This window comes from Cyprinus carpio, unplaced genomic scaffold (assembly GCF_018340385.1).
Source record: "Cyprinus carpio isolate SPL01 unplaced genomic scaffold, ASM1834038v1 S000006567, whole genome shotgun sequence".
In the NCBI taxonomy this organism is placed as follows: Eukaryota; Metazoa; Chordata; class Actinopteri; order Cypriniformes; family Cyprinidae; genus Cyprinus; species Cyprinus carpio.
In genome coordinates, this window is record NW_024879228.1 from 85434 (window position 1) to 106923 (window position 21490).

At 36.0% G+C, this 21490-nt stretch overlaps 1 protein-coding gene across 7 annotated transcripts in view; it reads left to right on the top strand.

Annotated features, from left to right (window-relative positions):
- Nucleotides 1-21490, top strand: part of LOC109106217 (serine/threonine-protein phosphatase 2B catalytic subunit alpha isoform) — a 123463-nt gene that overhangs the window by 22445 nt on the left and 79528 nt on the right. For all 7 annotated transcript variants that reach the window (XM_042754644.1, XM_042754647.1, XM_042754645.1 and 4 more), the window contains exons 2-4: nucleotides 18639-18763; nucleotides 18864-18975; nucleotides 19408-19553. In XM_042754644.1, coding sequence (XP_042610578.1) covers nucleotides 18674-18763; nucleotides 18864-18975; nucleotides 19408-19553 — 348 coding nt within the window. In that variant the 5' untranslated portion in view covers nucleotides 18639-18673. The remainder of the gene's footprint in view (nucleotides 1-18638; nucleotides 18764-18863; nucleotides 18976-19407; nucleotides 19554-21490) is intronic.

The window sequence follows — 21490 nt, forward strand, 5'->3', positions numbered from 1 at the left end:
TTGTCATCATAACAGCTCCTAATACGCTTATGTTGATTAAAGTAGGCTTATTGTCAATTAAAACTTTTAAACCTTACCTTGTTCATTTATGTAATGAGATAAATTCACATTTATTAAAAAAACGATTTTGACCTACCAAGGGCAAAATTGAAATGCATCAAATTTAAAGGGGACAATTAGATTTTGGTATTGTAAAAGTATGCAAAATTATTGTAAAAGTTGGTATTGTATAATTGTCATTTAATTTTCTAAAGATTTATTCCACTTATCATAAAGTGTTAACATTTGAATGATAGAATCAACGGTTCCCCATATGCAGTAGGCTACACATACTTAGGCTGAATAAAGATTGCATTGATAGATTATATAAGTAACATGACATTGACCTTCAGGCCTTGTTCATCACAACTTGATATGAAACATGTCCAGGTCCTCCACATACTTAAAGATGAATGAAAAAGGCATCCATTGTTTCATTGGGTATTTTTATATTTATTATTTTATACAAATAATTACATGTACAATTTTACAAAAAAAAAAAATAATAATAATAATAATAATAATATACACCACCAGTTTTTGAACAGTAAGATTTTTATTATTTTTTAAAGTCTCTTCTGCTCACCAAGCCAGGATTTTATTTGATCCAAAACACAGCAAAAAACAGTAATGTGAAATATTTTTACAATTTAAAAGAACTGCTTTCTATTTGAATGTATTTTAAAATGCAGTTTATTCCTGTGATCAAAGCTGAATTGTCTGCATCATTACTCCAGTCTTCAGTGTATTAACATAATAATAATAAAATGTTTTTTGAGCATCAAATCAGCATATTAGAATGAAGGATCATGTGACTGGAGTAAGTCACCTTTTAAATCACAGGAATAAATTTCATTTTAATAGAAATATAGAAAATTGTTATTTTAAATAGCAAAATATATTACAAAAGCAAAATATTATACAAATATTTTAAAATTGGACTGTTTTTGCTGTACTTCGGATTAAATAAATGCAGGCTTGATGAGCAGAAGATATTTCTTTAAAAACATTAAAAAATCTCACTGTTCAAAAACTTTTGACTGGTTGTGTTTAACAAAAAGGTATGCTCCAAATATTATAAAGTCTGAGCAGCTGAATGAGCAGCTGAATGAGCAGATAAACAGTTCTTGACATGCAGTACACACACATACATACATAGACTACACAGAGAGATTCCTTGCTTTAATATATCCTCCGATTCTCCCTCCAGGTAGTCTCTGATGGCATTCTGTTGATTTTTACTGTCCATCTGGAGAACGGCAGGCCCTGTCACCTCCCCACAGAATAACCCACGATGACTCTGTACCACGCTGGACCAATGTCCCTTACAAACTTCCACTTTATGTCCTCTTGGCGCTCCTGTTAAAAATAGAGAATACATACATGTTGGGGGTATATGTGTCCACTAAAACTTATTTACCTCATCATTCTACATAAACATATTTATGATTTTAAACCACAAAAATCAATCAATATCTAAAGAAATGCTTTTACCATACCTCCATGCACCACTGCATGGCTTATGTGGTCCTTCAAGTGAACTGTAACAAGTAATTTTCTTTACTGGTGAAACTGCAGCAGGGACCCCTAAACCCGGGAGAACTGCTCTGCATCAGGCTTGGACTGAAAATGTGTAGAATGCTGTAAAACATGACAAAACAACATTAGGTGATCTTGTCGTTAACATAGAAGAATACAAAGATAATTTGTGACATACACAGAGTTATCCAGCAAGACATAATGAAATGATGCGGTTGCCCAACCAAGTTACTGTGCATGCCAGACTCAGCATGGACATGGGATGAATGACACCCCAGAATCGTTCCAAATACACTGGCCCGAGTCTGGCTGCCAAAACTGCCCGCATTGGGCCACAATCACGCTGACAAGAATATTTAAATGGATAAATATTAATTCTGCTGTTAAAAACAAATAAAGAAAAAAAAATCAGATTTGAAGCTTGTGACTTATAAACGTGCACATCAACCCGATCACTTTGTTTAGCATTCATGTAAACACTATATTCAGATTCATCAATCGGAATGAATTCAGTCCGATTGAACCAAAAATTGTGCATGTAAACGTAGCCACTGTTAGCAGTGACCTACCTCCAGCACTCAACCTAAACTGGTCCGGGTATGCATGCCCATATCTCAGCCAAAATCAGACCAGCCCTTATGGTCCATAATCGGGCTGAATTTGGCTAAATGTGCCATGTCTCAGTGCAAATCATGCCAGATCTGCACATCCAAAGCCTAGCTAAATCTGGCAACCATTACTGGGCCAGAGCTGGCTCACTTTCGGTGAGCCGCTGCCAGAACACAGCCGAGTGTGCTGACACTCAGCTGCAATTGGCCGGATTGCACTGGCTGCCTGGGATTTGTTTTGTTACATTCAATCTTGTGTTCATATTTATGGTCATGTAATTTAAAGAAATGTTTGCAAAAAAATGATAGATAGATAGATCTAGATGTATTTTAATATAATAAAATGCACTAAAGTTGCTCAAGCTTATGTTTTGTACTAGTCATGTAGGTGAATATTTATTACTAGGAGACACTAGAATAACTGTAGTTTGTGTGTGTGTGTGTGTGTGTGTGTGTGTGTGTGTGTGTGTGTGTGGTCCAGGTGTTCCCTACATTGTGGGGACCAGATGTACCTTCAAGGATAGTAAAACCGGAAAATTTGTGGTGACAAAATTTTAATCCCCGTGATTTGATTTGGTTTGTTTGTTTGTAAATGTAGAAAAAAAAGTTTTTTATTAGGGTAAGTGGGTTAGAATATAATGTTTGTACATTATACAAATAATTGTCTAAATAGTCTTCATAAGACAAAAAAAAACAGTGTGTGTGTGTGTGTGTGCGCGCCCCTGTGATGGCCTTGTGTAGGCTACAGCAAGTGGGTCTGGGTTGCATAATGTGTTTCACCCACTCTCTGGCCTGCTGAGGTGTACAGTCAGAACTCTCTCTGCTTCCCTCTCATGTACTCCCACTCTCTCATCTCTGCTGTGTATGTTAGTATGAGTGTGTGGTCTTAACTCTGTCTTGACAACGTGTTTTACACAGACTTCAGCGCTCCAAGAAGATGTGCATTTCACTACCAATCTGTCTGAAGTTGTGCTTTCATACTATGCCTTATCTTGTTGGTTAACATTGCTCTTTTACCAGACTAACACCAGGATGAGTATCCATCTACATTTTGCATTTGGTGTTTTTTTTTCTTTTAACCAGACAAAACAGCTCCAGGTAAAATTTTGATGCCAGGATATTACTACTGCTGAGGGATGGATATCACTATTTATCCACCCTAAAGGGCCCATTTACAGTTAAATCCCAGACATTTCAGTCTTTTCTTTTATACAGTCTGTGTTGGCAGTTAGTTAACGCACAAAGCCCTTTTTTACTATCCATACATTCTTATATAAATGGCAGTATAAGGATACTGTAAAGGCATGAATGCAAAAGTTGCACTGCTCAGGCAAACTTCATTGGTTGGCTGTTTCCATGCCAATAAGCAATGTTTCCATGGTAATCGTAACCACTGGTTTGACTGCTTTTTAAGAGATCAAACCGGGTGAGTGAGGTAGTGTATTTCTTGGAGAAGGCAAGAACATATAAAACATTTCAAAAGTGTTTTTTTTTTTTTTTTTTTTTTTTTTTTTTTGATGATTAGAGCTTACAGCTCATGAAAGTCAAAAATATTATCTCAAAGTATCTCAAAATATTAGAATATTTCCTAAGATCAATCAAAATAATAATAATAATAATAATAATAATAATAATAATAATAATAATTTATGCACTCAATTCAATTCAAGTTTATTTGTATAGGACTTTTTACGATACAAATCATTGCAAAGCAACTTTACAGAAAATTAAGTCAATACTTGGTCGGGGCTCCTTTAGCACAAATGACAACATAAGTAAGGTGTGGCATGGAAGCGATCAGCCTGTGGCACTGCTGATGCACTATTGAGCCTTCAGCACGTCTTTATTGTTGGATCGACTGTTTTTAATCTTTCTCTTGAAAATATCCCATAAGAATCCATATGGGTTTCAGAATATTGGCTGGCCAATCAAGCACAGTAATATCATGGTAAGCAAACCACTTGGAAGAAGTTTTGGCACTGTGGGCAGGTGCTAAAGTCCTTCTGGAAAAGGAAATCAGCATCTCCATAAAATTTCTCAGCAGATGGAAGCATAAAGTGCTCCAAAATCTCCTGGTAGACGGCTGCATTGACTTTGGACTCGATAAAACACAATGGACCAACACCATCAGACGTTACGGCATCCCAAATCTCAGTGATGATTTGGGATGCCGTAACGTCTGATGGTGTTGGTCCATTGTGTTTGGGAAACTTAGGAAAACTCACACTAGACTTCAAGCAGCTTGGATTCGGTGCCTCTCCAGTTTTACTCCAGACGCCAGACCTTGATTTCCAAATGAAATGCAAAATATACTTTTATCTGAAAAGAGGACTTTGGACCACTGAGCAACAGTCCAGTTCTTTTTCTCCTTAACCCAGGTAAGATTCTTTTTTTCTGTTTCAGAAGTGTCTTGGTAGCGTTTTTCCTGAAGAAATCTGAGCGTGGTGACTTTTGATGCACTTTCTCCAGCTTCAGTCCACTCCTTGTGAAGCTCTCCCAAGTGTTTGCATCAGCTTCGCTTGACAGTATTCTCAAGCTTGCGGTCATGCCTGTTGCTTGTGCACGTTTTCCTACCCAATTTTTTCCTTCCAGTCAACTTTGCATTTAATATGCTTTGATACAGCACTCTGTGAACAGCCACCCCTTTCAATAATGACCTTCTGTTACTTACCCTCTTTATGGAGGGTGTCAATGATTGTCTTCTGGACCGTTAACAAGTCAGCAGTTTTCCTCATTATTGTGGTTTCAAAGAACAAGAGATACCTGGAATTTATACTGTAAGAATCGTCATTTAATGGAACTCAAATGTAAATATTCTAATATTTTGAGATACTGGATTTTTGACTTTGATGAGTTGCAAGCTCTAATCATCAAAATAAAAATAAATAAAAAATAAATAAAAACTTTTGAAATGTTTTATTTTACATGCAATGAATTTAGAATATATGAAAGTTTCACTTTTTGAAATGTTACAAAAAAATAACTTTTTTATGATATTATTATTATTATTATTTTAGATGCACCAGTATGTATGTATGTATCAGTGATGCGCAGGTTGATCCAAAATGAGCGGGTGCCTGCGGTCACCCGCAGTTACGAGTCATCCAAAAATATTTTTTATGATATTCGGGTCGCGGTCGGTCGGGTCATTGGAAAATAAAGATGCCAATTAAACCTTTGTAATTTATATAGTACTAGGCACAATTTTGAAATACATAGGCCTACACTTTATTGGCTGAATAACTGGCGCGAAGATGACGCATGAGCTCAGTCTAGTGATGGGAAGTTCAGTTCTTTTCTGCGAACCGGTTCTTTCGGACAGTTCAATTCAATAAACCGGTTGAAAAAAACGGTTCACCGGTTCTTTTACGCTCGACGTAATGACTTCATTGGCGATGACGTAATGCCGTCAAGTCTATCAAACATTCAAATATACAAAGTCAGTAATCATAACTTTAAAAATCAGTTAAAAACCTCATAATCATGAAAAGTTTACAATTAAGTTTTGCAACAACGCACCCAAATACAGTAACAGCAATAATGTGTATACAAGGATTTAAGTCTTGAGGATATAAAGTAAATTAGGTGTCATCAGCGGAGAAATCAGATCATGATCCACTTACAATACATAATCCATTGCGATTTATTTGTTATTAAAATAAACTTACGTTTCGCCAGATTGCCCTTCATTCAAGCCTTCGGTTTCCCCGCGCTCATAACATGAGCACAGAATCAGTTCAGAATCAATCACCAAAAGAACCAGTTCGGTTCAGACGCGCTGTGTGTCAATCTGCTTCACGCTGAATAACGCATGCGCAGTATCATCAGCTCCTCGGTTCTCAAATCGGACGTGTCCGACAGAAACGGTTCTGGAGGGCGCTCCCGCGGAACCAACGTGAGCTTTCGAAGGCGTGGGACGCTGCGTCGGCTTTTCTTAGGAGCTTAAACAAGACGAAGATATACGGGCCTTGTTTTTTTTTTTTTTTTTTTTTTTTTTTAGTAGTAGAAGTAATAATAATATTAGATTAGTGTTGGGAAAAGGAGGTGATATTGGAGGCCTATGGCGTCAGGGAGTGGAAGGGATGATGATGATGATGGTGGTGGGTGGCATACAGTGGTTAAGGAAAAGGGGGGTTCTAAGAGGGAGGCATCAAGTGAAAGACCTGAAATGTCAGGAGATGAAGGAAATAAAGTTAGGAGAACAGGAAGTTCTGAAGAGTTAGTGGTGCTGTTTAAAGTCAAGGGAGCTAACCAAGGAGATGCAGGATTCAGAGCAATTAATCCATTAAAGGTAACTAATGCTTTGGAGAATCAGATAGGAAAGGATTTTCAGGCTAAGATATTATATAATGGAATGTTAAGAGTTTGTTGCAAAAGTAGGAAACAGTATGATGATGCTAGAGGTGTGGGGAAGTTGGTGGTTAAGGTGGAGACTTTGGTCCCAAGAGGAAGCAAGCAGGGTGTCAAAGGAGTAGTATATGGAATGTTTGCTGGCTTATCTGAAAAGGAAATTTTAGAAAATGTTAAGGGAGCCCAAGTAACTGATGTGGTAAGATTTAAGCGTAGAGATGGAGCTGGGGATCCGCCCATCCTGTTAACGTTTAAAGATGGTGTACTGCCACAAAGAGTGTTTCTAGGGAGTATGGCTTATTATGTAAGGGAGTACATTAAACCACCGTTGCGCTGCTATAATTGTCAGAAGTTTGGGCATGTTGCTGGGTCATGTCGGGGAAAAAGAAAAAGAAAGTGTGCAAAGTGTGGTGGAGATCATATAATACAAAATTGTAAGTCAGAGACTCCTAAGTGCCCTAACTGTGATGGGGTTCATGCAGCAGGGTTTCACGGTTGTGTGCACTTTGTTCAAGCTAGGCGGGTGCAGGTTGTGAGGGATCAGAACAAGGTAACATATGCAGAGGCGGTTCAAAGAGTGGCTAGAGAAAGCGGAAATGGAAGTTCTGGTGAAAGAGAGGTACTAGGAAGCCAGGTTCCTATGTCAAATCTGCCATCTGTATCTTCATCTGACAAGTTAATTTTTAGTAAGGAGTCATTTTTGTCTTTTGTTTCTGATGTATTAGTAGGAACTAAGAAAGCAGCTAACCGGTCGGATGTCATTAGGTTAGTGGTGGGGGCGGCTGAAAGGTATCTGAGTATAAAACAGTTGCCAGAAAAGTTGCATCAATACATGATGGAGAGTCAGTGTATAAACAGATCACAGATGTTGAAGGCTAGCAGTATGGAAGACGTTTGTGAGGTGGATGATGAGGATCCTCATTAGTATTTTAATGTGGTATATTCTTCAATGGAACGCCCGGAGTTTGATAGGAAATGGGCAGGAGTTAAAAAGGTTTGTAGATGATTTTAAAGAAGTACCAGATTTGATATGTGTCCAAGAGACATGGCTAAAGCCCTGTTTAGATTTTGTAATTCCAGGTTATGAATGTTTGAGATTAGATAGGATAGATAGATCAGGCGGGGGTTGTGCAACCTTTGTTAAGAATGGGTTGCAATATAGAAAGGTTGAAATTATTTCTAATATTGAGTGTTTGGCTGTGGAGGTTTGGAGTAGTATCAGTTCTATTACGGTGATAAATTATTATAACCCCTGCCAACCTTTGGTATTGTTAGATTTTGATGAGATAATGGAGAAGGTAAGGTGTCCTGTTATATGGATTGGAGATTTTAATGCACACAATCCAATATGGGGGAGTGAGCACAGGGATAAAAATGGTGTAATAGTAGAAGAATTTTTAGATAAGTATAAGTTGGTAGTGTTAAATGACGGAAGACCGACTAGGTATAATATTGGGAGAAATACATACAGTCATATAGATTTATCAATTTCTTCATCAAACTTAGCTAGAATTGGTGAATGGGATGTTATAGATTCATATACACTAGGAAGTGATCATTATCCAATCTTGTGCAGGTTTGGTAGGGATTTGAGAAGAGAAGTGGAAAAGAATGACCCTAGATATAACTTTTCTCAGGCCAAATGGGATAAATACCAGGAGAAAGCTCAAAGCTTAGTAGGAAATGTTGATAGTGAGGGTTCTATAGATAACTGGAATACTTCAATTAGTCTCATGATACATGAGGCTGCTTGCTATACTATTCCTGTGAAACAGGAACCTAGGTCACGTATGCTGGTTCCTTGGTGGAGTAAAGAATGTGACAAAGCTGTAAGGGGTAGGAATAAAGCATATAGAAGATTAAGAAAATACCCAATGTTGGTTAATGTAATAGAGTACAAACGTCTAAGGGCAGTAGCAAGACGAATTATAAAGGATGCAAAAAGAAATAGTTGAGAGGAGTTTTGTGGTACGTTAGGTCCTGAGACATCAGTAAGGCATTTGTGGTCAGCGGTACGTAGAATGTCAGGAGTATATAAGAGAAGACTGATACCAGTGTTACAGAAGGGAGAGGTGGTAGCAGTTTCCAATAAGGAAAAAGCAGACATGTTTGTTGAGAGTTTTCAAGCTGTGCATAGATCAAAGAGAATGGGGGTTGAGAGGTGTAGGAAGAGGGCTGAATTGATGGAAGTTAATCAGTGGAAACTGGAGAGGAGCTTAGAAAATGAAAATCCTATTAATTTGTTCTTTTCTTTAAAAGAGTTAAAGGATGCAATTATTTCTGGGGCAAATTCTACCCCAGGGAGAGATAGGGTGTCTTATGAGTTATTTAAATATCTGGATGATTTTGTACTTGAAGAAATCTTAGCTTTGTTTAATGCTGTGTGGGCAGAGGGTCATTTGCCAAAGGAGTGGAAACATGCAGTTGTGGTCCTATAGCACTCACAGCAGTGACCTGTAAGATTATGGAGAGGATGGTAACTAACAGATTAGTATATTTTTAGAAACTAGAAGACAATTTGTTGATGTACAGAATGGATTTAGAAATGGAAGATCTACAATGGAGTCAGTTGCAGTTTTAGATCAAGATATTAAGAGGGCATTTAGTAATAAGGAAGTAGTAGTGAGTGTATTTCTGGATATTGAGAAAGCTTATGATTCTTTGTGGAAGGAGGGTTTGATGATTAAAATGTTTAACATGGGAGTTAGGGGACGAATGTTTAATTGGATAAAGGATTTTTTAATGAAAAGAACAATTCAAGTAAAGGTTGGTAGTGTTAGTTCAAAAACTGTGGACATAGAGAATGGAACCCCACAGGGAAGTGTAATAAGTCCAGTTTTATTTAATATAATGATAAATGATATCTTTGATAAAATAGAGAGAGGATTCGGGTTATCTTTATTTGCAGATGACGGTGCTATTTGGAAAAGAGGGCGTAATGTAGAGTTTGTTTTAAAACAGATACAAAGAGTGTTAGTATCTGTAGAGGAATGGGGAAATACATGGGGCTTCAAAATCTCTGCTTCTAAGACAAAATATATGATTTTTGGTTTTAAAAGAAAGTTACCTAATATAGGGTTATATATGTATGCGTCTCCATTGGAGAAGGTAAAGGTTTTTAAATTTTTGGGTATTTGGTTTGAAGAGCGTATGACTTGGGCCGTGCATGTAGGTAAAATTGTGTTGAAGTGTGAAAAAGCTTTTGAATGTGATGAGAAGTCTGGCTGGGTGTGGGTGGGGGGGCTAATAGGGAGACAATGTTGCTTATTTTTCAGGCCATTATCAGATCTGCTCTTGATTATGGGTGCTTTGTGTATGGATCTGCTTCCAAAACTGTTTTGGCTAGGTTGGATGTGGTGCAGGCAAGAGCTTTGAGGCTTTGTTGTGGGGCCTTCAGATCCACCCCAGTACCTGGCCTGCTCATTGAAATGGGAGAAATGCCCTTATGGTTAAGACGCATTAAGTTAGGGTTACAGTACTGGGTTAAACTTAGTGGGTGTAATCATATCGTCCCAGCTAGGTGTTTGTTGCAAGAGGATGCTGGAAATAATAGATACAATAATTTTTTTGTCATAATAAATAAGTGGGCAGGGAAGATGAGTATGGATCAGGGAAGTATCGTAGAACACACAAGTTGGTTACCTATGCCCTATTGGGTGATGCCTGAAATGTGTGTTGAGCTTGGTTTTCAGCAGGAAATAAGATAAATTGGAGGTGGCACCAAAAATAGAGGAATATCTTATTCAATTAGTGGAAGTACTATGATTATTTTTACAGATGGGTCTAGAGATCCAGTTAGTGGGAAAGCTGGTTTTGGGGTATATGTGGAACAGCTAGGGTTGGAAATTGGTCGACGTATTTCTAATGGAAGTTCTGTTCTCACTGCCGAATTAATGGCAATTTTATGGGCTCTATGGTGGATTGAGGAAGGAAAACCTAGGGAAGTCATTATTTGCTCTGATTCTGTAGCTGCTCTAGAAAAAATGTAAAAGTAGGAAAATCAAAAGCTCGTCCTGACATTGTAAATGATATTTTAATTGTGTTGTTTAGAATTAGATTTGTCTGCAACATCAGGTTTTGCTGGGTTCCCGGACATGCTGGGGTGAGGGGGAATGAGCGGGTGGATAAAATTGCAAAGGAGAGCTTAGGAAGAGAAGTAGATGTCCATGTATTATTAGGGAGAGTGGAACTGAGGGAACAAATTAAAGCGGGCTTAATAAATGAATGGCAGAGGGGGTGGGAAAAGGAAATTAGGGGTAGACACTACTTTTCAATACAACCTATAGTTAAGAAAAGATGTTCATGTATCATTTTGCCCCGCAGGGACTCAGTTATAATGTGTAGATTGAGGTTGGGGCACTGTGCGTTAAATTATTCTTTGTGGATTGTAGGAAAGCATGTTTCTGGATTGTGTGAATGTGGGAGTCTTGAGACGGTAGGGCATGTTTTCCTAAATTGCAGGAAGTATAGGGCAGAAAGAAAATATATTAATTTTTAAAACTGGCAGGACTTGGAGTTAAGGCTTTTACTCTTTTATCTTTGTTTGGTCACAGTGATGAGCATAAACTGATCTCCAAGAGCAGTTCTTCAGTTCTTGCATGATACAGGACTGTATGTAAGAATTTAGTTTAAATTTTGACCTGTGGAGGGCAGTAATACGCTCAGCAGCGTCTACACTGCCGGAATTCTACAAGAAGAAGAAGAAGAAGAAACGGTTCTGGGTTCAGTGTACTGGTGATCCGAAAACCGATGCAACCGGTTCTTGACTCGAGAACGAGAACCGCTCTAACCGGCACGCTGCAGTTCAGTATGCGCTTCTTGTCTGGTGAGTGACTACATTCCGCCTATTTAAAAATAATAAATACGCGTCCTTGAAAGCGCGCCGTTTTCTAACGTAGCCTATTTACTTTACTTTCTTAGGTAATAATATCAATGGTATGATGTTTCAGATGTGTCATCAGATGCGAAATTACAAAACATATACATATATTTAATTGTTTTTTTTTTTTTTTTTTCAAAATTATCGCTAGGGACAGTTTGGCAGTCGCTGGACATTGGTAGGACGTCCCTGGCGTCCCCTTCTAATTCTACACCCCTGCGCTACGATGAGCATTTACTACTTTTAAAAAAAGGGTCAGGGAGCGGGTCGGGTACAATATTTTCTTTTTCTTTTTTTTTGCGATCCGAGTTGCGGACGGGTTAGTTGAAAACGTCGGTCGGTTGCGGGTTGTTTATACATTGACCCGCGCATCACTGGTATGTATGTATGTATATATACATACATGCATATATACTGTATGTATATGCACAGTGCCCTCCACTAATATTGGCACCCTTGGTAAATATGGGCAAAGGCGGCTGTGAAAATAAATGTGCATTGCTTATCCTTTTGATCTTTCACTAAAAAAAAAATCACAAAAATTTAACCTATCATTGAAGTAAAATGATTAAAAGTGGAGGGAAATAAATGCTTACTCTAGTTCACGTTGGCCAAAATTATTGGCACCCAATTATTGCAACAAACTTTTCCCAAGATAACAGCTATGAGTTTTCACATATCATGCCTGAAGAGTTTGGAGAACACCTGATAAGAGATCAGAGACCATTCCTTCATACATAATCTCTCCAGATCCTTCAGATTCACAGCTCCATATTGGTGGTGGTTCTTCAGTTCACCCCATTCATTTTCCATAGGGTTCAGGTCAGAGGACTTGGAAAGCCATGGAAAAAGTGTAATTTTGTGCTCAGTGACCCAATTTTGTGTTGATTTCGATGTTTTTTTTTGGATTATTGTCCTGATGGAAGATCCAACAATTGCCCATTTTAAGATTTCTAACAGAGGCAGTCAGGTTTAGATTTTTTATCTGTTGGTATTTGATAGAATCCACTATGCCATACATTTTAACAAGATGTCCAGGACCTCCAGCAGAAAAGCAGGCCCACAACATTAAAGATCCAGCAGTATATTTAACTGTGAGCATGCGGTACTTTTTATCCCTGTTTGTACTAAAACCATCTGGTGGGTTTGGTGCCAAAAAGCTCTTTTTTTTGTTTCATCTGACCATAGAAGCCAGTGCAATTTGAAGTTCCAGTCATGTCTGACAACTGAATATGCTGAATAGTTTGTTTTTGGATGAGCGAGGAGAATTTTTCTTAAAACCCTACCGAACAACATTTGATGAAGTAGGTGCTGTTTGCTATTTATAATTTTTTTTTTTTAGGTTTTCTGACCCCAAGACTCAACTACTTTATGCATTTCTTCAGCTGTGATCCTTGGAGAGTCTTTGGTCACTCAAACTCTCTTCCTCAACATCCATTAGGACGATATAGACACGTATATTTTCCAGGCAGATTTGTAACATCTTTAGTTAATTATTGCCCTGATGGTGGAAATTGGGATTTTCAATGCTTTAGCTCTTCTCTTACAGCCACTTTCTATTTTGAGAAGCTCAACAATCTTGTTCTGCACATCAGAGCTATATTCTTTGGTTTTACTCCTTGTGACGGATGATTAAGGGAATTTGTCCTTTGTGTTACTCATATATATAATCATGTGGAACAGCAAGTCATGGCTGGATAATTTCATGCTCCTAGTCACCCTGATGTACTAAAAAATTTAAATATGAATGGGAATATACTTCAGAGATATTTTACTCATAAGAATTTCTATGGGTGCCAATAATCGTGGCCAACATGCATTGGAGAAAAACATTTATTTCATCATGAGACTTTCTTCCCACTTTCAATTATTTTACTTCAATGAAAGGTTAGAATTTGTGTGAATTTATTTGAATGAGAGATCAAAAAGATCAACGATGCAGATTTCTTTTTACAGCCGCCTTTGCTCATTTTTACCAAGGGTGCCAATATTAGTGGAGGGCACTGTATGTATATATATATATATATACAGCGGGTAAAATAAGTATTGAACACCATTTTTCTCAGTAAATATATTTCTAAATGTGCTGTTGACTTGAAATTATGTTAATTAAAATGGAATGACACTGGGAAAAAGTATTGGACACATGTATACACACTCTCACACACACTCACACACACACACACACACACACACACACACACACACACACACACACACAGCGGATAAAATAAGTATTGAACATATAGATTTTAATATACATTCGAATCCCATTTATTCCTGTGATGCAAAGCTGAATTTTCAGCATCATTACTCCAGTCTTCAGTGTCACACGATCCTTCAGAAATCATTCTGATATGCTGATTTATTTATTATCAGTGCTGGAAACTGTTGTGCTGCTTAATATTTTTTTTTATATAAATATTTTTGGAACCTGTGATACCTTTTTTGCAGGATTTTTGCTGAAAAAAAAAAGTATTGCAAAAAAATATTTGGCAGCACAACTGTTGCCAACATTGATAATTCTAATAATATATCAGCATATTATAATGATTTCTTAAGGATCATGTGACACTTTATACTGGAGTAATGGCTGATGGAAATTCAGCTTTGCATCACAAAAATAAATTATATTTGAAAAGATATTAAAATAGAAACCATTATTTTATATTGTAATAACATTTTGCAAGATTGTTGTTTTTTTTCTGTTGAATGTGTATCTCTTGGAGAAAGCAAGAATATATATATATATATTCTTGCTTTCTCCTAGCATGACGAAGGAGTAGAAGAAAAGGCATTTTTAATAAGCATCAACACACTTTTGACCATTGAAATAACATTAATTTGTGACACAGAAGACACAGAAACTGAAGGTTTATAAGGGGAGGCAACTAAGGAGCAAACAAGATGAATAAACTAACAGGTGAATAGAATGAACGATGATTAACTAATAATGAGAACAGGAAATGAACCAAATAGGGGCAGACAGGAACTAAACAGAAATCGACATGGGACAGATGCTTTCTGCTAAAGGGCAAGTTTATGGCAAGCGAGTCTGAAGAAGGCAGATTCACACCAGAAAGTGCTGTCTCTCTGGGGTCTCTTAAGTTTGCCTAATTGCTTCCTGCTGCAGTCTCTTTAACAGATGCTAATTGGACAATTCCACAAGACATTTGATATTGTTCTACCATCCTGATCACACAAAGACATTTGCTTGTGTGTTGATAAATACATTTGTGGATTAAAGTTTAAAAATCTTTGACTAGTTTACATCCAGATTACATCATATTTGTATCCAAATGACAGTGGATGGCTGCAGTGTCTTGTGCCACATTTTTATTTTATTTATTTATTTTTATTTTTCCCCTTTTATCATTATTGAGATGTGAAAGCATGGTAACATGGACCGATTCTCACTATTATCTAGTTGCTTATTAGCATGCTTATTAATCAGTGGCAGTTCTGTATTACTCTTACCTTTATGAGCAAAAATGAGGCATATCCACTAAAAAAAATGCAAGTGATCGCGCTGGCGCCTCCATGTCCTGCAAAACTAGCTTGCATTTACTGCACAAACTATTTGATACAGCGCACATTTGTCTAGGTTTAACATTTAAACATTGTTATATGCTTGAACTGTTTTATATCTATAGATTTTATATTAGACAAGTTGTGATGATTTGTGAATGCTAAATTGTTCAAACATAGGCTATGATCAGCTTACTGTCTGCTGCTGACTGCTTGGTTGTTACTTTAAAAAACAAAAACGTATATTTAACGAATAAAAATGCTCTAAATTAACGTAATAAAAAAATAAATTAAAAAAATATAGGTTTCTCATTGTATTTGTATTATCTTGTTATTTTAGTGGATATAACAAGTAGCCTATGTTTTGGGCTAAATTAATTTCTATGACATTTAATCCGCGATTCAACATCATGATTCTTAACTTGTGATAGGCTACAGGAGAGGACTCTCTTTTCATTATTTTCCCGCTTTAGCAAGTTAACTGAATAATGGAAATGTGTTGTATATTTTAATAAACTAGCGAATAAAAATGTGTTGGACTGAGTCACTGCTGGCTGAATTGGACAGGCTATTTCCACATGAAGCGTTTTTTTCCCCTTTCTCACAAAACAGTTTGTACTACTGTTTCAGCTATTAAAATGGTTCAGTTTTGTATGTACTGGCAAAGTGATTATATTTCGTTTAGTTTTTTTTTTTTTTTTTTTTTTTTTTAGTTAGTTAATTTAAAGTTAATTTAGAAAAACACTTGGAGCATTTTTATTCATTAAATATAAGTTTATTGTTTTTTAAAATAACAACCAAGCAGAGAGTGAGCTGATCATAGTCTATGTTTGAACAATTTAGCATTCACAAATCATCACGACTTGCCTAAAATAAAATCTATAGATATAAAACAGTTCAAGCATATAACAATGTTTTAACGTAAAACCTAGACAAACGTGCGCTGTATCAGTTTGTGCAGTAAGTGCAAGCTAGTTTTGCAGGACATGGAGGCACCAGCGAGATCACTTGCATTTTTTTTTCCGTGGATATGCCTCATTTTTGCTCATAAAGGTAAGAGTAATACATCATTCCTAACTGTAGGGTCTAAAATATCAACAAAACGTTGTGCTTTTATAAAATAAAGAAAACAAACATGTTGCGCTTTCTGCCACCTTGTCTTGAACAGGAACGCTTCACAAAAAGGAACTGAAACTCAGCAAATGCATGCATCAAAGACATGATAAATATATATCTATAGAGAGCTTTAAATTATTACTTAACGAAATACAACAGATCAAAAACAAAAACTTTTTCATTATAATCATAATGAATAATAATATATATAATTTAATTGTTGTTATAATAAAATATAACTGTTTGTGCAGAATTTTGTGGGTTGTTTTTTTTTTGGGGGGGGGGGGGGGGGGGGTTCAAAAGGGGGACTCGCCCAGGGTGTAATTCAATGTAGAACCGCCACTAATCATTGAGTTTTTCTCTTGCTATTTGAGCAAATGGGAATGCAAAAAATATATTTGTGGTACTCTCCCATTCACTGCTCTCGAAGTTTACCCAGCTATGACAACTTCCGCTGCTGAGAAACCCGGAAATGTGAAAAGGATTTGTTAAGCTACATACAGCTATCTTGAGGCTTATTAATTTCTTAAATTCTCCTGTGTGAATTTTTCCAGTCAGTGACCTCCATTTAGAACAGGAAAGAAAATGTTACTATTGATTGCACTGTACATACAATTTTAATTAAATTTGTAATTAAATGTATTAATTTAAATTGTACCATTTTTGAGGTACATGAAAATTGTTTTAAAGTTCTAAGATATCTGAGTCACATTTATTTGTTTATAGTTTTGTCAATGCGTAAATTATTTATTTTTTGTTTATAACAATATTAACACTGTGATGTGGAGCATTGAATATTTAAGGTGATTATTTATTTGAAACTATGGATATTGTTGTTGTTTATCAATAAACAATGTTTTATATGCATTTAGTTTAGTTTTTCAGTGTTTTTTTTTTTTTTAATTATTAAAAATGTCAATAGCAGGAAAAAATAAACTAGTGGGAGGGTTAGGGGTGTAAATAGTAAAGAACTGAAATTAGGAAATGGTGCCTCGAAGCACCCAAGTTGTTTCCTGACCATTCTTAATAAAAGGGTTCCTCCAGGAACCGTTACAGTTCCCTTAGAGAGCCACCCCTTTAGAACGGTGCCTAGAGGCTCTACAGAGGGTTCCGCCAATGTGGCAAAGGGAAGAACCCCAAAAGGTGCCTCCAGTTTGCAGTCATTGCTGGATAAGATGGGGCATTATTGCCTTGCTTTAGTGTAGAGCATCAGTGGTCAAAGGGAGGTCCTCTGGAAGGATTTGAACTTTATGTTTTCAGAGCTCACACCAGCAAGCCTTTCACCACTCTTCACCTTAGGATGTCAAAAACTATAATACTGGATAAATTATCAGGGGCCAACACACATTTTTACACAAATCTGTCTTTCAGCACTTATAGTACATATTTATTTATTATTCATGCAACAGGAGGCCAGGTGACACATTTTATTTAATAAGCTTGCAGCAGTGTTGTCAAAAACATGATGGATTTTTGCTGCTGTGCTTTTTTTCAAGACCTGACACAGTATGAAAATGTTTATTAATGTGCACAGTCCTGTAAGGGTTAGTGGTTTTGTACACAAATCTGTAATATGTTGTTAAAGTGCAAATTTTAATGTCTTGTGAAAGTAATGATGATGATTGTTATCAAATGAGCTCTGTCTGCACTGAGTAATACCAGTCTCAATTATCACATTTACATTTACATTTAATCATTTAGCAGATGCTTTTATCCAAAGCGACTTACAAATAAGAACAATAGAAGCAATCAGATCAACAAGAGAACAACAACAGTATACAAGTGCCATGACAAGTCTCAGTTAGTCTAGTACAGAATACGTAGCCCCGTTTTTTTTTTTGTTTTTTTTTTTAAGAATATGATAGAAAAGAAAAGGTAAGTAACTAGTATTAGTTGGTTAAGTGCTGGCGAAAAAGATGAGTCTTTAGATGTTAAAACATGTATTATCATTACTTAACCCCAATTTGTCTGTTTTGTATTAAGACAACTTGTTTTATTATTCTCAACTCTAGGACTTGTTATGAAAGTAGAGTTATATCAAAATGTCAATGCAGTTTGGTGGTAATTCTTTACCAGGTTCATTGTAATTTAAGAAGAAACCAAAATGTCAGTACAGTTTGGTGGTAATTCTTTACCAGGTTCATTGTAATTAAAGCATTATGTATTATGCTTTAACAGTGAACAACATGTTTTTACTAGATGAACTAATAAATATATAACATATAAACATATAGTTCGTTGTTAAATATATTGTTAATTCACCTGCATTCATAATATCTTCATTGATTGTTTATATTTACTTATACTCTTCATTAACTTAATATATACTATATTCATTATTTATAATTATTAGTTTATAATGTAATACATTAGTATATATAAAATAAAAAACCTATATTAGCATTAACCCAAAATTAATACATTCTGTAACAGTACTGTTATTGATGTTAGACATATCATTACCTAATTTTAACGTAGAGACTGAATTGAGTAAGCACAGTACTAATAATAATGAAATAACTCTAATAATAAATAATATACTGTATTTTGTATAACTGTATTTTGTATGTTTTCTCTAGTTTGTGGAGACATTCATGGGCAGTTCTTTGACTTGATGAAGCTCTTTGAGGTAGGAGGGTCTCCAGCCAGCACACGATACCTTTTCCTGGGTGATTATGTGGACAGAGGATATTTCAGTATTGAAGTAAGTCACTGCTATTATCGGAACACTAAATATATGTTTTTTTTTATAATTCTAATCCTTTGGTTTTACTCTTGTTTTGTGTGTGTGTGTCTGTCCACAGTGTGTACTGTACCTATGGGCCTTAAAAATCCTTTATCCCAAGACACTGTTTTTACTGCGTGGAAACCACGAATGTAGACATTTAACAGAGTATTTCACTTTTAAACAGGAATGTAAGTATGACTGCCAACCACATCGCAATAACCACTGTACAAAAAAACTTTGTTGTGTTTTGCCGGATATACAGCTTATAGTAAATCACCCATAAGAAAATTAAAGAGGGCTGTTTCTGGTCACAGAACATTTTTTTTTATATACTGTCACCCTTTTTTCTGGCATTTTTATTTAAATGTAAAGCCACTTCCTTTCTCAATATTTGAAGTCAGAAATTTTTAATTGGTTTACCTTAATGTTTACATATGTCTATTTCTCTTGGATTGGGCTGATGGGGTCGAAAAACCCGTCATAAATTAAAGCTCTTTTTTTTCTATTAGAAGTATTTGGATGGCCTTTTTAAGTGAGAGTGTGTGTTGATGTTTGGTTTAACTTATGCTCATTTTCTTTTCCCTGCTCCTCATTTTGTCATCATCCTCCATCTCTGACAGGTAGAATTAAATATTCAGAGCGGGTGTATGATGAATGTATGGATGCCTTTGACTGTCTTCCACTGGCAGCACTGATGAACCAGCAGTTCTTGTGTGTGCACGGTGGATTGTCCCCCGAAATCACAAACCTTGATGACATCAGGAAAGTATGTACATAATGAAGTAGTGTAATTCCCCTATTTAATGAACCATTGTTTGATTTATTATTCTATTAACGCCAGTGCTAAGACATTCCTCCTTTTTTTTTTTTTTTTTTTTTTTTTTTTTTTGTCACCTTATTTCTCCAAGAGTCTAAACAATTAATTCACAGATTCAGTCTCTCTAAAACGCTCTTTTCTGTGAGGCTATTCTTCTCTGATTGGTCAAATGGCCCAATCTGTTGTGATTGGTCTACTGCTTACAGCGTGTGTGACAATATCTGAATTTCAGCTCCGGAAGCTTCTTCAGTCCTCAGCGAATGTAAACAGTGTAATGACAATAATGATGGTGTCAAATTTACCATATCAATTGATAATTGGAAGAGCTATTTGATCAACCAGTACCGCCATCACAAGGACAACTTGTCTTGAGCAGGACGTTTCTCAGTCATTTGTTTTTGCTCATTTCGTCATACATTACGTTGCAACTGTATAGTTCCAATAGTGTCCATCAACAAACCGATGTATTTCTAATTTATTGAAGTATACATGTCAGTACTGTATCTTTAATTGTATCAGAAATGGTTCGTTCATTAGCAGAGCATTAACATGAATGTCTGATGTAACATTACAGTTTATAAACCAAATTCTTGCTCCATCCTTTATCATCAGCTCATTAGTGGAGACTGCAAGATCTAAAGTTTCAGATATAGGGAGACATAGAAAACATGCAGTGCTGGGGGTGCTTCATGGAGAGGTTTGAGAACCCCTGCCATATTGTATTTTCAGAAAGTTTTGGAATATTTGCCCTTTCCCCTAATTTGTTACTACCGAACACAGTAATAATAATTTAATTAGAAGGGTTATATTGACATATTAAGATTTTGCTTACATCTACTTGTAAATATTTTTTTGCTATTTTATTAAAATAACTTCAGAGGTAAATCAATATTTCAAGTGTGATTTATGAGATTTGTTGTATTTTGAATTTTTTTTTTTTTTGCAAAAGGCAAAAAGTTGTTCATACTGATTTCAAATTTAAGGATTCATTAGTTTGAATATACATTGAACCAAAAACTATCATAACATCTTAGTTGATAATTCAGTATACTTTATTTCTGACAAAACATCCCATGTTTCAGTCGTGACTGCACATTTTTGGTAGTGACAGTAATGCTTTGGTAGCAACCACCTAACATTACAGAATTTTACCTAATACTAAAACATACTATAACCCCAATTCCAGAGAATTTGGAACGTTTTGTAAAATAAAATAAAATAAAAAAAATATATATATTTAATTGACAAAAGTACAGAATAGATTTCCAAAGTTTTCACTGGCCATCGTAAATTTATTTTGTAAATATGAACAAATTTGGATTTTGATGGCTGCAACACACTCCCAAAAAGTTGCGACAGAGGCATGTTTAAAACTGTGTCACATTAACCTTCATTTTAATTACAATGTTTCATTGTTTGGGAATTGAGGATAATTGTTAAAGTATTGCAAGCAAAATTTTTGTCCAGTCTCACTTGATACAAGACTTCAGAAGCTAAGCAGTCTGTGATCGTCATTGACTGATTCTCCATTTCATGACCTTTGCATACATTTTCAATTGGAGACAGATCTCGACTGCATGTAAGCCAGTCTAACACATTCACTCTGTCTCTATGAAATCACGCTGTTGTAGCACATGCAGAATGAGAGCTGGCATTGTCTTGATCTAATAACCATAGACTTCCCATGTCAATAGTACCTTCGCACTTATGTCAGTCACCTATGCTGTTTGCTCTGCTGTACCCCCATACCATGACAGATGTTTGCTTTTGCTTCTGTTGCTAATGAAAGTCTGGATGGTCCCTTTGGTCTTTGGGACTGAGAACTACATTTTTCCTGAGAACAAGTTAAAATGTGGACTAATCTGTCTTTTTGAGTATCTGAGACA